Source organism: Macrobrachium nipponense, chromosome 33, assembly GCF_015104395.2.
Source record: "Macrobrachium nipponense isolate FS-2020 chromosome 33, ASM1510439v2, whole genome shotgun sequence".
Classification (NCBI taxonomy): Eukaryota; Metazoa; Arthropoda; class Malacostraca; order Decapoda; family Palaemonidae; genus Macrobrachium; species Macrobrachium nipponense.
In genome coordinates, this window is record NC_087219.1 from 60,348,161 (window position 1) to 60,366,982 (window position 18,822).

At 38.4% G+C, this 18,822-nt stretch overlaps 1 protein-coding gene across 1 annotated transcript in view; it reads left to right on the top strand.

Moving 5' to 3' along the window:
- The window catches only part of LOC135203224 (RNA-binding protein 26-like), a gene marked incomplete in the record, with an annotated part of 231,575 nt that overhangs the window by 84,444 nt on the left and 128,309 nt on the right, over positions 1 to 18,822 (top strand). Inside the window, 2 exon segments of the mRNA XM_064232984.1 lie at positions 3,064 to 3,255; positions 5,529 to 5,786. Coding sequence (XP_064089054.1) covers positions 3,064 to 3,255; positions 5,529 to 5,786 — 450 coding nt within the window.

Sequence of the window (18,822 nt, forward strand, 5' to 3'; positions counted from 1 at the left end):
ATCTCTGCCTTGAAGTAAGGTGTCAAGTTTTTGGGGCTTTGGGGTACACCCACCAGTCTGAGTGGAAGGGTTGTGGTTTTTTCTTGGTGTAGGTGGACAGCGTTATCTGGTCGTTTTTTTATATTGGTACTGTGCCCAGGGCAAGGGCACTTGTGTATGCTTTGCCAGCAATTGGGCGTATCCTCCGCTGCAAGGCTGCCACTCAAGTAGAGGCAACCCACATCTCAACCGCCGCGCTACTACAGGTTAAGATAAGGACCAACCAGAGACAGTACTCATTTCAAAGTCATTACCATTCCTTAATGTTTTGGAATAGAATATGCCCATGTATCCCACCCCCATTCAATGTGGGTCTCAGTTATATAATTACTTGGAAAGTTACTTATATCAAAATAATATTTTCATGATAAAAATAAAGTTTCATATACTTACCAAGTAATTGCAGAATCGGAGCCTGCTTTCTTCCCCTCGGATGGACATAAGGGCAAAATAAAAAGTTTTCTGCTAGTCGTTCCCAGTACTCCTGTTAGTGGGTGGGGCTTGTCACCTACACTAAACAATACAAGTGCTACCACAATTTTTTTTTAATAAAAGGCTGCTGCCTGAGTTAGAAACCACAGCTATGTAATTACTTTGTAATTATATATTAACCAGCTTGAGAACAGTCTTTATTAGGCTGAGAGGTCTGGATAAACTAATCCTTTATATTAATAATTTAGTATCATAGATGAAACTTAATTTTATTTTGAAAATGTAATTTTTCATATAAGAAAAACATACATTAGAAAGCTGATGTGAGTCCTCAAACCCACCCACTTTCCCTGACGAAAAAGCAGTGAAATCTATGAAAGATATCTTTATTGTGGACTTGATGAATTAGAGATGGGCTTGGCCTAACCACACTATTGTTGCCACATCTGTGGAATATAATCAATCTTGATCTTTCAAGTAGTTGCTGTAGTCAAGAGAAGTCTTGCCTGAAGTCTATTTATATCAATCACCATATCAACTATGGAATTATTCTGCCCTAGGTTGGCTGTGAGAGAATTTCCTAATATTAGTCAGTTTATTGTATAAAGCCCACTTGGGACTGTAAGTGTAATTCTTTTGAAGATACAAAGTGGCTCCCAAAAATAAGTTTTTCTTTTTTATGATTTCTTATGAATTTCAACTTTTCATTGAATTCTGTATTTTTATGGTTTTTTTTTGTGTTGCTGAGTGAAACAAGTTGTATCAACTACGTATATTTTTCTGTTATTTTTAACAAAACTGCTGTGAAGTCTAAACACGACACAAAACTGGAGGTATTACTAAATTTTTTATTTGATGGTTTGTATTAAAATATTTTTTTAAATAATTCTTTTTGCACTGACAAAAGTTTCATAATACTTTGTCAGTGTGGGTGTCGTTGGGAGACAGCAAATCTAAACTTTGAGGTTATGTTGAATTTTAATAAAATATTCTTATACACAAAGGAAAGCCATATCAGTAACTGGAAATAATTTAACTTTTTTTTTTCTAAATAAATGAATTTGTTAGCAGTGGCTTTCTTCACACTGATTCTGATGTTGCCCAGTGATGTCATTCAGATTTCACTCCTTTGAAATGAGATTCTGGTGACATCATCCATAGGAGATAAAAAAAGTCTATCATAGATTGGTTTGGTGGATAGTATTAATGACATATTATGGAGAGCTGAGGATGGCGTAAGTACATGTCATATGCAAGAGGGGGTATTCAGAGAGAATTGAACTGGTTCAAGATTGAAATAAATTTTTTTCTTATTTTACATACATTTTTCAATGGCAGTATTTGACATAAACTGCTGGGTGATTGACACCAAATCCAACCTTCAGTCTTGAGAAATGGGTTTATAGTGATACAAGGTTATCCCCGTAAGCTCTGAAGTCATAAACCAGACAAGTGTGTGCTAAGCCACAGATGGCTTTGGAACCATAAAAATCTCAAAGGGTTACTATTAGTGAGACTCATCAAGTGTTAGCTTGATTCAGTTTCTGAAGTTGAAATTCAAGTATAATAATTCAACATGTGAATCCAGTCTTAATGGGTAAATTATGATACAGGTATTTTGATTCTGAATCTTTTTGATAATACATACAGGCAGTCACTTGGTTATGACAGTCTTAGGTTACAGCATTCCGGCCTTACAGTGCTTAGCTCACGGTGCTGTTAACCTGACTTTATGGTACCATAAGCAGTTTTACAGCATAGTACCCAGTTTTGGTGCCATAACCCAATTTTACAGCCAAAGCGCTATTTATTCCCATTATCATTATGATGTTCCTTTTGATGCCACATTTTGTGGGTACAGCACACCATTGTAATTGGAAACCCCCCTCCCTCCTGCAAACCGGGGACTGCCTGTACTTGATAAATTGAAATAATACAGAAGGGTTTTAGGTTTGACATTTATGATATTTAATGCCTTGAATCACTTTACTAGTCTGTTATTCACTAAGTTTGTCATATGTATGTTAAGCTTAAGGGAGATTATATACATTTAGTTATAGTACTGATTACAATATAGTACTAATATTTATGATAATGTCCATGAACCAGATGTGCATGTTGTAAAACCTGTTCAACTCAAGTTATGCTTTAGGTGTTAGATATAGTGTTGCTACGTTCATTTCATATAGTGCTTAAAAATATTTCAAGTTCTTTTTCAGTAGCCTGATATAGATGATTGTATTTATTGGACATGACAAAGATTTTCAAGTGATTTTCATGATTTTAAATGTAATTTAATGTAACCATTCCTGGAGGTAATATTAGTTGAGTATAGTTTGTGAAATGTTTAAGGATTTTGAAATGCAAAAAAGAAATATATATTATAGAATTTTAACTGTTTAATGTAATTTGAAATCATGTCTTATAATTGAGTAGTTAAGTAGTATAGTTTTTGAAATGTTGAAGCTTAATGAAATGAAAAACAAACATGGAAATTATTTTAGACTATAACTTGAGTTTTATACAGGTGGAAACTAATTTATTTTTTGTGCTTTGTTTGAGTGTAATTATTTATATCCTCTTTTCCAATAGACTAGTGTTCGCCCCTCCCTGGCTAAAAGATTGGGACCTGCAGTACCTTCATCACATGTACCATCCTCTATGTCAGTACGACCTGAAATTGACAATTGCACTCTAGAATTGAGGAAGATTCCTCCTGGCTTAAACACCATCTCTCACCTGAATGACCATTTTGCTAAATTTGGTACAATTGTTAATATTCAGGTAAGAAATATATATATTATGTTGAAAGTTTTTCCATTATTTTTTCTAATCTATAAAGAAGTTTTATTTACCAATTTGATACCAATTTGAATGTTATTGATTATTTGAATGATAGAAGTATCTTAACCCTTAAGGGATAAGAATAAATATATATACTACATTAAGCACACTGGGCAAACTTTAAGGTTGGCCAATTTAAGAAAAAAATACATCAATGGAGATGGCAGTAACATTTTGTGAGGTTATGTTTTTTCTAATATTTCTGCACTTTTCTTTGCAAAATAACAATTACAACTGACATACAGTAAACCGAATACAATTATAAATGACATACAGTAAACCCCCTGTATTCAGGGGGAGGGGCACCAGACACCCCCCCCCCCCCCCCCCCCCCCCCCCCCCCCCTCAGGAATAGCTAAGATCCCTCAATATACTTGAAACCACTCGGAAAATGCTTAGACCTGCCTGTTTTGATAGTTAAAACACAAAAACAAAACCCAAAATGCTTATACCTGAGTGTTTTAATAGTTTAATCACAAAAATGCATTCAGTCACAGTAATATGAAAATAGTAATTTGTGAATAGTTTTTCTCAGTGAAAAATACCTCGAACAGGTAACTAGGCAAGTCCGCAAATCCTGGGGTTTTACTGTACTACCTTAAAAGATAAGAACTAAAGCAGCAGCAATCCTGGGTATACGTTCCCCCATCAAATCTCAAGGCATACTGATTGCCCTCTGTCCTGTGCTGAGCTACTACAGTTGCCATTAGTCATTTATGGATCACTAAAGTGATATGAATGCCTTTCCCACTAAATTTATTCAAATTGTATGGCACATAATATTGATACTCATATAAGTTACCCCATTCATCACTCAAAACCTGTTATAGATACTCGTATGATGATGCCTGTCCATTAAGGGTTAATAAGTGCATGAGGTGACATTTTTTTTTTTCTTTATTGAAAAGTAAGCCTAATATTTGTCTAGAAATAAATAAGTGTTTTCTGATTTGTAGAACTATTTGAGCATTGAGAATTAGCAAATATAAAAGGAGGATTTTCTTATAGATGTCTATTATTTCTTGTCAGAATTCTTCAGGATGTGTCCTTGTGCATATGGTGTGAGTCCATGGTAATAATTTTGACTATTTCTGGCTAATATTCTCCTGTATGGTGTCATGCTTGTTTTCCATGTTTTGCATTATGTCATCTACAGCAAGCAGAGATAGAAACGTCAGTCTGTAGCATAGGAAAAGGTGTCTTGGGGCCAAGGTCTGTGACCTTTGCCACCTCTCTTAACCATCCTCTGTTTGAAGTTCGAGGCAGTCTCTGAAAGACTTATTTGGTAGAGTTTAATACTTGCGTTTGCTGGATCAGGTGTTATCCTTTTTTAGAGTCAGTTATGTGTGTGATTTGTGATTTTTTTTTTTTTTTTTTTTTTTTTTGAGTGAAAGTTGTTTGTGAATCACTTTTTGGAGAGAGTGAGGGTGGGTTGTGTTTGTGAGCTGGTGTTTTGAAAGACTAAGATTATTTATAGACAATCTATTCCTAGCAGTCTGAGTACTGCTTGATTCAGAGAAACACCAACTTTTTACATTCTTGATAGTACTCTAGGACAAAATTTGCATGCAAGCACACATACAGAGCATGAAATTTACATTTATATCAGACAGTAAGCAAAAAAATGATGGTCCTAAAACACTTGAGTCTTCACCAAAAAACCTCACTGGCAAAACACAGGTGTTATATTAAAAACTGACAAGGAGCTATTTTGACAAATTACTGAAATGTTATTGCCAATTGGGCGCAACAAAAATCGTGTGCATTACAAGAAATGGTTCGGAAGTTTTCCTTTATAGGTTTGGTGCTTGATTACAAAGTATGAGTAAAATCACTGGTTCAGTTCTTGTGGGATTGTTATTCAGGCTAATTTCTAAAGACTGATACTGTGTGATGAAGGGCAAATTTGTGTGGGAGTTTTGAGAGATTTTTTGTGATCTTTGGATCCTATCTGACAGGGAATGTATTTTATCTTACGTAGTTCTGCGAATGTTGTCAATGTTACTTGGTGTCATGCAGTGGTTTGTTGGAAGCTTGCGTAAGGTGAACGTTTGAAGTATAAATGTAGTATAAGGATACCATAAGTGATAAAATGCAACTGTGATCATGAAATAGGCTATGTTAGGTGATTAGCAATTTTCAGTGTTTAGTTACAGCTAAATTATTACACTTAAATTTTTGCTGAATATTAAAAATAATTTTTACTTTTGCAGGTACATTATGAAAATGACCCAGAGTCGGCCTTAGTTACATTTACAAGCCACTCTGAAGCCAATGCAGCATATAGAAGTACAGAAGCAGTTCTCAACAACAGATTCATAAGACTGTATTGGCACAATTCACAGAGCAAAGGCGATCGTCAAGGGTCTTACTCCACTTTTACAGGAAGACCATCTCATGATAAAATGACCATTCGTCATCCTAATAAAACATTAAACAATATTGTCGATCCTGAAGATAAGACTGAGAAGGTAATGTTTATGTTTAAATATTCTCTTCATGCTCCTGTTTTTCTTTATAAAGAGGGTTCTGATTTTAAATGGCAGGACCTTCTACTTTTAATACTAAGATTGAAATTGCTCACTCAAGTTTGCATGTGCTTGCTTTTTCATTGGTGAGTGTAACTTGGTTACAAAACTTTATGTATTGCCTTCTTTTGATTTAGTATCTGAGAATCGCACTGTTTATAAATTAGATGCTAGTATATAAGGTGCACAGAACATCTTATCGCCTTTACTGAATAATTACATCAGTTTGCTGATTATTTTCTCTACTTTGAAAATTATTTTTTTACAATTCTTAATTTTATGTTTCATACAATGAACTTACCTGTCAGATATATACATAGCTAAGACTCCGTCGTCCCCGACAGAAATTCAAATTTCGCGCCACTCGCTACCGGTAGGTCAGGTGATCTACCTGCCTGCCCTGGGCGGCAGGACTAGGAACCATCCCCGTTTTCTATCATATTTTCTCTGTCGCCGGTGGTATCAACATTGTTGTTACTACCTCCTGACTGGAATTCGCTTTTCAAGACTTTATTGATCATCTTTATTGGATTTCTTGGTGACGTACTGGATCGTTGTTTTGGCATTCGCTACTGTGGACTGGATTTGGACTTGCTTTTGATTTTTCTATTAGAATGTCTGATTCAAGTGTTAGTGTGAGAGTGTGTGTGAATGTAGGCTGCAAGGTGAGGATACCGAAGGCTTCGGTTGATCCTCACACTGTATGTCGTAAATGTAGGGGGTTTGACTGTTCTTTGGCTAACACCTGTATTGAGTGTGAAAAGTTGGATGCTAATGAATGGAAGACTCTAACTTCTTACTTGAAGAAGTTAGAGAGGGATAGGATTAGACGAGCTGCACAAGAGTGTGAGTACAAGGCCTATTGAGCCTTTTTCTGAGTCTAACTCGCCTTTTATTAATGAATATGATTCTCCCTATGTATCTGAATCCTCACAGGCTTTGCATTCGGATTCGGCTTCTGAAATTGCCAATCTGAAGGCTTACTCTTCGTAAAATGAAGACAAAGATGGCGGCCATGCAAGGTAAGGCTAGTGATTGTGAATTACTAAGTGAAGTGAGTGTTCCCAGTGTTGTGGAGGGGGCGTCTGACCGTCCCTGCGATGCTCCCAGGCCTAGACCTCTTCCAAACTCACATACCCAGAGGAGTAGGAAAGGTCGGAAAGTCGTACGGAGGTTGTGGGGAATCCCCAACGGTCAGGCGTCCCTTCAGCAGGTTCTGTTTCGTTACAGTCTGCTCAGGACCGCTCAAATAGAAGCGTCCTACGAGATTGTTTCTCGTCGTCCGGTTCTCCTTCACCTAAACGAGGGTGGAAGGACTCGGATCTTTCTAGGCCACTGAAAAGGCATTGGAAAGAGCGAGCGCGTTTGACTCGAGCCCGGAGCGCTTCTCGGAGGAAGCTCCTTCTTCTATCAAGAAGGCTAAGCTGGTTTCGACGCCTCCTAGAGATGTATTTGATGATCGCACTCCTTCGAGTTCTCCTGCTTCTTCTATTGAAGAGGCGCTGGGGTGGCTTCCAAGAGGATTTTGCTGGCAGTTCAAGAGCAGATTGCCTCTTGGTGGGAGTTCTTTCAAGGGATCCCCCTCGCAAGAAGGACGCTAGACTTCCTATTAAGAAGTCTCGTCTTCTTTCTCCAGCCAGAACCGTGAAGCGTTCCGCCAGACATAGGACGTCTTCCAGGCAAGAAAGAGGCGTACAAACGTCAGGATCTTTCCGAGCGAGTTGCTCGAGATCAGGATACCGCTCAGGCCTGAGGCACCAGCCAGGCGCGAGGCGCCAGTTAGGCGTGAGGATTCAGCCAAGCGCGCAACCGCCAACGCGAGGCGCCAGCCAAGCGCGAGGATTGCAGCCAGGCGCGAGGCCGCCAGCCAGGCGCGAGGAGTTGCGTGAGGCGCCAGACAAGCGCGAGACGTCAGCCAGGCGCGAGATGCCAGCCAAGCTACACGCTCCAGCCAAGCGTGAAGCGCCAGCCAAGGCGCGAGGCGCCAGCCAAGCGCGAGCTTTTTCAAGGCGCGAGGAAGTCAAGCAGAGAAGAGAGACGCGAGACTTTCTTTTAGACGTGAGAGAGAGTCGGTTCACTCTATGAGCCCCTCTCCTAGTAGGAGTTTGTCACCAGTAGAGAGAGAACGGGATGAAGATCCTCTCGTTTTTCAGGCCGATTCTCCACAAGGTGTAGAAGGAGATTCGGAAGAAGAGGTGACGGTAGAAGGAGTCTCGAACTATAAAGTTCTGACTACCCTCTTTTACGGGGAATAGGAGATTCTTTAACTTCCTGCCGCGCCTCCTTCGCCTCGACTTACTGTTTTCGAGGTGGGCGATTGTGCTAGTCTTCGTCGGTTCTTGAAAGATGGACCTACGATCTCCTATGAAGAGAGCGCTTCAGTCCTTAGACAAATGGATGTTGTCTAAGAAGGATCTGGGCAGAACTACCTTCTGTATGCCTCCTCCAGCCATACTTTCTGGCAAGAGAGTGGTTTCTTGGTACCGAACTGGGGAGAACATGGGTTTCCTTCTCTCCCAGCGGCAGCCAGCCGAAGCAGACTTTTCAACCTTGCGTCAAGGAGACACGCTTTGAACATGGAGCTCGCGTGTCTTGGGCTATTTCGGAGACGGATCATCTCCTCAAGGGACTCTTCCATATTTTGGAAGTGTTTTAATTTCCCATAGACTGGTCCCTTGGGGTGATGTCTAAGAAAGCTCATGACTCGGATGGTCTTGACCCAGAAGTCATTCTCAGTATTCTTGCTTGTATTGACAAGGCGGTACAAGACGGATCGGGAGAAATCTCCTCTCTTTTCGGAGCAGTACTCCTTAAGAAGAGGAGTATTTTTAGTTCATTCCTAACCAAGGCGGTTTCTCCCTCACAGAGAGCAGCCCTGGTTTTCGCTCCCATGTCTGACTTCCTGTTTCCTTCTCAGTTAGTGAAGGACATTTCTCGATCACTGACTGAGAAGGCGACTCGGATCTTCTCCTGCAAACTGCAAGGAAGAAGAGACCTCTTGTTTTCTGTGACAAGAAGGACCGACTTCTTCGGTTCAGCCCTTTCGAGGAGGGACCTCTCTCCAGAGCTACCTCTAAGAGAAGAGGTCTTGAGAGGAGAGGTAAGGCTCCTTCCCGTCCCTTTAAGAAATGGGAAGTGAGACAGACAGCCTCCAAACACCAGTGGGGGCCAGGCTTCTCGAATTTGCAGACGCCTGGTCACTCATAAACTCAGACGCCTCTTCCATGTCCATAATAAGGAAGGGATATCTTATCCCCTTCCAAGACAGTCCTCCACTAACGACCATTCCGCGGGAACTGTCAGCCAGATACAGGGACCCTGTACTGAGGGATACTCTTCGTCTGATGGTGAATCAAATGGGACAAAAGAGCTATAGAACTGGTTCTAGAGCAAAACTCTCCGGGGTTTTACAATCGGCTTTTCCTGGTTGCGAAAGCCTCAGGGGGCTGGAGACCAGTTTCTAGATGTCAGCGCTCTGAACAAGTTCGTTCTAAAGGAAAGGAGAAGTTCTCTATGGAGACTTCGGCCTCAGTCCTTGCGGCGTTACGTCAAGGAGATTGGATGGTGTCGCTGGATCTCCAGGACGCCTATTTTCATGTCCCGATTCACCCTTCGTCGAAGAAGTTAACCTCCGTTTCATGACGGGGGGAAGGACTTCAGTTCAGGGCCTTGTGTTTCGGCCTATCCACAGCGCCTCAGGTCTTCACAAGCCTGATGAAGAATGTGGCGAGGTTTCTTCACCTCAAAGGCGTCAACATCTCTCTATATTTGGACGATTGGCTCATCAGGGCCAGAACAGAGAGACAGTGTTTGGAGGACCTTTCTTTGACCCTAGACCTGATAAAGGCGTTGGGACTACTCGTGAACCTCGAGAAGTCACAGCTGATTCCCAGACAGAACTTGGTCTATCTGGGGATTCAGATGGATTCTCGGGGTTTTTCGAGTATTTCCTTGCAAGAAAGAATCGTGAGAGGCTTGGAAAAAGTCTCTCTCTTCTTAGGGAAAGAACGGACTTCGGCGAGGGAATGGTTAAGCCTGCTAGGCACCCTTTCCTCGCTCGAACATTCTTTCCTCTAGGAAGACTACATCTTCGCCCTCTTCAGTTTTTTCCTAAAGAGATCGTGGAACTGGAAGACGGGACTTCTCTCCGACAGTTTTCTCCTTCCAATGCCAGGGAAATGAAACCACACCTGCAATGGTGGTTGTCCTCTCAAAAGAGAACAAGGGAATTTCTCTGGAAGTTCTGAACCCAAGCCGAGTGTTGTATTCCGACGCATCGGAGAAGGTTGGGGAGGCACACTAGGACCGGAGAGAAGTGTCAGGCACCTGGAAGACAGCACGGTGTCCTGGCACATAAATTGCAAAGAACTTCTAGCAGTTCACTTAGCGCTAGTTCTTCGAACCCTTTGTGATGAACAGTGTGGTCCAAGTGAATGTGGACAACACTACAGCCCTGTCCTACATTCGGAAGCAGGGAGGAACACGCACTGTGTCGCTTTACGAGATAGCAAGAGATCTGCTAATTTGGGCCTCACAAAGAAACATCGCCCTCCTAACAAGATTTGTTCAGGGGACGAGAAACATCAGGGCGGACAGACTGAGCAGGAGAAGCCAGGTCCTTCACACAAGAATGGACCTCTTCATTCAGAAGGTGTGGTCAGAAGTCCTTTGGGATCTTTGGGGCACTCCTCACGTAGATCTGTTCGCCACATTCCTTTCCAAAAGGCTGGAAGTCTTTTGTTCAGTGGTGAAGACCCAAGAGCTCTCGTGGTCGACGCCTTCCTGCTGGACTGGTCTCATGTGGACGTGTACGCTTTCCCCCCTTTCAAAATCCTGGGACAAGTGTTGAGAAAGTCGTAGCGTCCAACGGGACAAGGATGACCCTGATAGCCCCGTTTTGGCCAGCACAAGACTTGGTTTGCAGAGGTGCTGGACGTTGGGACAGTAGACTTCCCAAGATCCCTTCCAAAAAGGATGGATCTTCTCAGACAGCCACACTTCGAGAGGTTTCATCAAAACCTCCCCGCTCTCGCTCTGACTGCCTTTCGACTATCGAAAGACTTGTCAGAGCGAGGGGGTTTTCTCGCGAAGCTTCAAGCGCTATCGCTAGAGCCCGCAGAGCTTCCATAGACGAGTCTATCAGTCGAAGTGGGAGGTATTCAGAAGGTGGTGCAAGTCTAAGAAGTTGTCCTCCTCCAGTACCTCTATAACCGAAATCGCCGATTTCCTGTTGTTCTTGAGAGAGGTCTCTCATTTGTCTGTATCGACAATCAAAGGATACAGGAGCATGCTGTCGGCAGTATTTTAGAAACAGAGGCCTAGACATTGCTGACAATAAAGATCTGCACGACTTTGATTAGATCGTTTGAAATGACAAAATCGAAGGAACTAACTCCACCCAGCTGGAACCTGGACGTAGTTCTCAAGTTCCTTTCGTCGGACAGATTTGAGCCTCCCCACGTAGCTTCGTTCAGGGATATAACAAGAAAATGCTTGTTTCTCCTATCTTTGGCGACAGCCAAAAGAGTTGGCGAACTTCATGCCCTAGAAGATGAAGTCGGCTTACAAAGACTCGGCCTTTTGCTCGTTTAGAACTCGGTTTTTCTAGCGGAAGAAAATGCCAAAAATCCTACGAATCCCTGGCCCAAGAGATTCGAGATCAAAGGCTTATCGAGTCTGGTAGCAGAGAAACAGAGTCTCTTTGCCCGGTAAGAGCCTTGAAGTTCTTCTTTTACAAAGAAAGAAGCAAATGGGAGGCTCTAGACAAAGTCTTTGTGTTCGATTAAGGACCCCCCAAGAATCATGTCCAAAGAACGCATTAGCTTTCTTCCATTAGGGAGCGTCATTACGGATGCTCACAAGTTTCTGTCCTGACGACTCTTTTCCGCTTTTAAGAGTAAAAGCCCATGAAGTAGAGCGTGGCGACGTCTCTCTCTTTTCAGAAGAATATGTCATTAAAGAAAATCATTGACACGACATATTGGAGGTGCAATTCAGTTTTTGCATCTCACTATCTTAAAGACGTTCGCGTGACCTACGAGAAATGTTTTTCTCTGGGACCATTTGTATCGGCGGATACAATACTGGGTACGGGAGCAAACACCAATCCTTAAATTTGCACATACCTTCTACTAGATATGTTCTAGATTCCTGCTGACAAAGAGGGCTTAGTGCTGCACTGGCGGACAGTCACTGTTGTTCAGTAAGGAACTCTTGTGATATCTTTTAGGGGAGTATTTAAAATTTTTTTTGAGAATTTTTGTATAAATGAGTTTTTTCGTTTCGAGTTATTGGTTTGTTTTTGTTATGAGTTCGGGGAGGATAACTCAGAGCAATTCTATATACTAACATGGTGGTTAGGATCAGGTGGTCGGGATTGGTTATGCTCCTTCACAAGGTGTGTTGTCATAGAAGTGGTCCAGTACCCATTGACAAAGTCCTTTTAGGCTCTGCCGAGTAAGCGGTTCTTATACCCATCGACAGACCCACAAGAACTCTAGCCATAGATCTAATATCTCGCTAAAGTCTTGAGGTGATGCAGACTACTGGGCTACAGCCACGAAGTCTACCACCTATCAGGTAGGAACCAAGGTTTTTCTTTTATACCTACAACATATGTTGTTTACCTGTCTATTCCATATTAGCTGTCTCTGACCCTCCACCAAAGGGTGCCAATCAGCTATGTATATATCTGACAGGTAAGTTCATTGTATGAAAATGATATTGTTATAATACAATAAAGTTTCATACATACTTACCTGGCAGATATATACATAGCTAAGACTCCGTCGTCCCCGACAGAAATTCAAATTTCGCGCCACTCGCTACCGGTAGGTCAGGTGATCTACCTGCCTGCCCTGGGCGGCAGGACTAGGAACCATCCCCGTTTTCTATCATATTTTCTCTCTTCCACCTGTCTCCTGCGGGGAGGCTGGGTGGGCCATTAATCGTATATATCTGCCAGGTAAGTATGTATGAAACTTTATTGTATTATAACAATATCATTTTTCAGTTTCTGCCTTTCTTTTCTTATTTCTTCTTTCTTCTGGGGTATTTAGATCAGAATTTTCTTTTGGTTTATTACTGTTAGAGATGTACAGGTTCCCTCCACACTGCTTTTCTTTGATTGTACAGCAGCACATATTTGTTGAGTTTTCGTTATTGTTCTTGGATGACACTATTATTATCATTACTATTATCATTATTATGAACCTGTTTTGCTATTTTTCCTTCATGCAAAAACTTTTTTTTACTGGTTGCATTATTATTCCAGTTGCAAATACTTTTATCTGTACAGTATTGTTTGTATTTTATTGCTAGTTCTGCACCATTAGGTATGTTGCTTCCTCATAGTGAACCTCATTGCCTAACATGTTACGTACATTGTTTTGGGAAAAGCCTTTTTTGACATGTTGACGAGTACTCTTCATTCTCAGAGACATTTGTAGTAATCTGTTATTGAACCATTCTGCTGCTATATGAATACTGTAATGGTTATTTCAACCCCTCACCTTTTTAGACGCAGGTGGGAGAAATTCAAGTTAAAAGAAAATTTTCAAGTTTAATGATCAAACTACCAATTAGAAAAAATTCCAATTGTATAAAAGTGAAGGAAAAATAAAACTTCAGAATAAAATCAGTAGTTAATAGATGGAGAAATGGGGGGGATGTCATTAATGGAGAAAAATTATGTTAACATAAGAGAACATCAATAGTAGTAGGAATAACAGTGAAAACCAAGAAAATGACCCTCCCAGAAGTGAAATATTAAGTATCAATTATTAAATTGAATGAACTTGGACATTATCACACAGGATATAACCCTCAAAAAGAACCTATTAATATGAATTAATTAAAATTATACAGAAATTGGATATAAATTGTATTGCAATGTGCAGCACCCTGGAGAATATGCAGCCAAAATAAAAGGACCCTAAGAAATTTACCCCCAAAAGCATCAATGCAAAGCATAGACCATTGAATAAAGACAAGTGGAAAATGGACTCAGTACATGGCACCCTGATCATTCCTAAGTTGATCTAAGAGTTAATATATTAAAAAATTTAAATATTCAATTTGGCCAAATCTAATGTTTAGAATTATAAATCTTTGGCCTGGTTACTCTACCCAGTGATGTTAATATATACAACTGAGGGGAAATGGAGAATATATGTGAAGAAGCTAAATAACATGCTCATGAATACATAATATAAACTGTAGTTGAAAAGTTAATTTTTCCCAGAGGATGGGTTAAAGAGGGACTGCCAGGAGGCCCTCTAAAAGCAAACTAAAATATAATGACAGTTATTATCTTTTTAGTATTTCATGGGAAAAAGGGATGATTTTACTTTTTAAATATTTTAGAAAATTATTTTCTGAGTAAGGTTTTTACACTTTTTCCCTACTACTGACGTTTCTGTGATTTCTTACCAAAGGCTACAAGAAGGAATGTGAATACGTATTCATAGGAATTTTAATGCAATTCATAATCTATGTATGAACTTTGCATACAGCTGGAGTGAATGTTAGTTTCTCTTATGTTATATCCCAAGCAAAATGACTGTTCATGGCAGAAAACAGTCCCTTTGAGGTAGGGGTCATAGAATGGAATAGTTCAAAATGCATAAAATCTGATCTGACTAATTTAATTGTGTAGATTTTAAGGGACAAAAAGAAATTTTGAGACCACTGACATGTGTATCATCATCATTTATGTTTAAAAGAAATTAGTAATAATAATTTAATAGTCAATGTACAGTACAGTAGCTCACCAAAGTAACGGATTAAAGCATCCAAGCCGAGATTGCTATAAAAGAGACTCCAATATATTATTGTATGTATCTGTGAATGCGTGTTTATGGTATAAAGACCAGGTATATTTATACCCTGTACCATTTAAACTGCTGTAAAACATTTATAACTGTCTATTTCAACAGTTCACTGCTTAATTCAGTAGTTCTAGAAGAAATACGTATATGGTAAATTACCATTCTAAACCGATTAGAAATTTAAAACAATTACACCCCAAACCATCCTAAAACCCCAATAGTCATCTTTTAGCAACCTGCGATAAAGCTGTACTATATAAACAAACAGTACCCGTAAAGTAAGATATAGCTTTAGTATTGTTAAATTATAAAGTGCAGAACAGTAAAACTTCAGCATAATTTTTAGAGTTGAAAGCAATGTAAATTAATAAGGGAACATTAACAATAAATTTTACCCATCAGTAAAATTAACATGGAAGATATTTGAGTAAAATAACAAATAAAAATTACCATATATATTCATGATTTTATCAAGTGCCTCTTCTCTGTCACTTTATTGCATCTTCTAGGTAATTAAATAAGTTAAAAATGCAAAAGAGAATGTTATTAGTCTCACAGCTGAAGGAGAAACAGTTCTTTGCTAAGAACAACTGAATTGCATTTCAACCATCATATGATAGTAAACAATTACCATAGTTATGCTACAAATAATGTTAAATATAATAGAACATATGTATTTTTACACTATATTCTATTTGCTGTGGAGAAAAGATAGGCAAGGAAATATACTACTCTGTATTACTTAATTTAAGCTCCAAGATGTAGCTGAAGCTGAGATGTTCAAGCTGCATTGTATCTATAAATTATTGTGCACTGGCAACAAGGATTAAACTCTTGAACTACGATATGCCATCAAACTCGACAGTAAATAAAATTGAGGAGAAATATTTGTATCAAAACTACTACGCATGAAAGAGCATATTTTACTGTTGTTTTTCATACAGATAAAAGACAAATATGTAAAGCTGACATGATGAAATCAAGAGAAAATTTTGAACTGAATATTGATTTTTTTACAAAAAAAAAAAAAAAAAAAAAAAAAACCCACTGCCATACATAACAAAAAAGTCATATATTAACTTAAAAACACTTTATATAACATAATATAACCTTGTCATATTTATATAAGTAGAATATCTAGTCATTTACGCTAATTAGAAGCAAAAAAATCGCTTTGAACTGAGTTAAATAAGGCGAAATAAACTTGCCTTGTAATCACAATCAGCTGATTTATAAACAAAAACATTGATCACTATGTCTGAATTTTATAATACAATAATGATGAGAGAATACATACAATATTATGGGATACAGTGAAGTAAAACAAATTTTTTATGGGATACAGTGAAGTAAAACAAATTTTTAAGAGAACCAAAGAAAAGGTGCATATTTGTTATATTTTATAATACGATATTTATAGTGAATATTACATATTCGGTGCTAGATCCGGAGGCAAAGTCCCCCAATTGATATTTTAATTTTGCAACGATATATCCAGATGTATGATATATCAAATTTCTTTCTCTCAGTGTGCTACTGTACTGTAAAACTATTTACAAATCATGTTTAAGTAATGCAGAATAGAATAGAATACTGCTAGTTATTGACTTACGACCTATGCAAGTCACGACTGATCGACTTTACGATCACCCACAACTAAAACGACTGGGAAGCGACGTGTGCAAGAAAGAGTGGTGTCCAGCTGAACGTACAACAGTTTTTTCCCAGCTACCACCTTTCCCCACACACACAGCTCACTTTTCAAGCTACTAATGGCTTATCATGCATCGGCAACAAGAATATAACTCCAGTAAGCTTATGCCATCAAACAGCTGTAGATAGAATTGAGAAAAAACCATTTTAATTATTACTTCAGGTCTCGAAAGAACACATTTTACTTTTGTTTTCACGCCGATAAAAGATAAGTAACATAATGGTAAAGTTCATACTACTACATTGAAATGAAGTGAGAATAGCGAATGGAATCACGTAATATTTTTACTCAATAAACATGCCCACTACGCAATCTGTCAATGAATTAAATATTATATTTCATGGCAGATATTAAATTCATATTTCAACTTAAAAACACGTCGTATAATGACAAAATCCAAGGAAAACACGTCGTATAATGACAAATTACCTTGGATTATAACATTCGTTTGGCTTGTATTTCAAGCATCGTACTATAGTACACTATTACCGTAGTTTTTATAAGTGACGTTATGTAGAATAGGACTGAGATATCTTAATGTAATAACTACAGTGGACCCCCCCGTATTCGCGTTCTCCGGATTCGCGGACTCATACATTCGCGGGTTTCTCTCGGGAACGTTTCCCCACATTATTCGCGGAAAATTCACACATTCGCTGTATTTTTCTATGAGAAATATCCACAAAATCCTGGGTTTTTTTTATCAATTTTGTCATAAAATATACTTTTTGTGATAAAACTATTAAAAAACCAAGTTTGAAAACTTTTAGTGGGTTTTTCTTGAGTTTTACCTAACAAAATAGGCTGTTTTTAGCGTGTTTATAGGGGTTCCAAACATACTGCATATTGGATATAGATCAAAGATCATATAGATCAAAGATCAATGTAGATTAAAGATCAATAGGTAAATATACTGTTAAATTTAAACCTAGCTATAGCTGAAGCTGAGAAAACTGGTTAAGCTGCTAATGACCATTATCGTGCATCAGCCACAAGGATAAAACTTTAGTAAACGTATGCCATCCAATAAAACTGAGATAAAATAATTTTAATCAAAACTACTGTGCTTGAAAGAACACATTTTACTGTTGGTTTCATGTCGATAAAAGATAAATAACATAAAGTTTGTATTACGATGATATTAAGGAAAATTGCGAACGGAATCACGCATTGTTTTACTCAATAAACATGCCGCCAAAGTAATCTCTTAACAAAAAAAAAAATAGTTCACAATCACAACAACACATATTCAAGTAATATTTCCTTCTAAAAACACGTCGTATAAGGAAAAATAATCTTGTCTCATATAAGTCAAGTATCTAAATATTCGTTTATGCTAACTAGAAGCAAGAAAATTAGCTCAAAATTGTGTTGAATGTGGTGAAACAAACTTGTATTTGCCATCAGCTGATTTCCGAACCAAAACATTGGCCACTCCGCTCGTACGGTTGTACCTCAATTTTTTGCTCACATAACAAAGCAAAAAATCGACCGAGTTGCACAGTTATATTTTGTAGATAGAAAAACAAACAAATTGCAGTGTTGCAAAATCGAATGTACATGCGAGTTTTGTCTTTTAAAATCAATTTATGCGACGATTGTAAATATAATTACGTAGTTATGAAAATGATTCAATAATATAAATTAAAATATTATTATTCGGGCATGACTGAACAACCTGTTGTCTTCATCATGTGAAGGGCTGTTACAAAGACTTCAAATGGACATGCATACTGCCACTGTTATTTATGTACAAAAATAAAATAAAAAATACCCTGTAGTACATTTTTCATACACGTTTTAAACGTAAAAGCATGAAAACTTAAAACAAAAAGCTGAAGTTTCATTAACAAAAAGAATAAGCTCCCAAATTAATAAAATATAACTAAGTGAAGTCTTTGTAATGCATTTTTTGGAACAGCGGCAGACAAGAAAGAACATGAAAAAACCACCTCTGATAATGTGGAGGGCAGATACAAAAGCTGCCTTAATTTGTATCATATTTATGAACAAAAATAAAAATACCCTATACGTTATATATTTTCATACACTTTTTAAACATAAAAGCATGAACATTTATAAAATCAACACATCGATCGCTAAATTTGCACTTTTTTCAACTCGCTATTTTTGGAAGAGCATCAGGCAGTGGCACACAGGAATGAACATGAAAAAACATCCTCTTTGATAACTGGAGGGTAGGTTCAAAAGCTGCCTTAGTATCATATTTATGTGCAGAAATAAAAATACCTGATACGTAATACATTTTCATACACTTTTTAAGCATAAAAGCATGACCATTTATAAATCTACACATCCATAGCTAAATTTGCACTCATTTAACTATATTTTCGGCATTGAACAGTGTCAGGACCATATAGTTTACCCTAATACTGTGTAATAACTCTTAAGTAAAATTTTTTGATATCATTTGCAT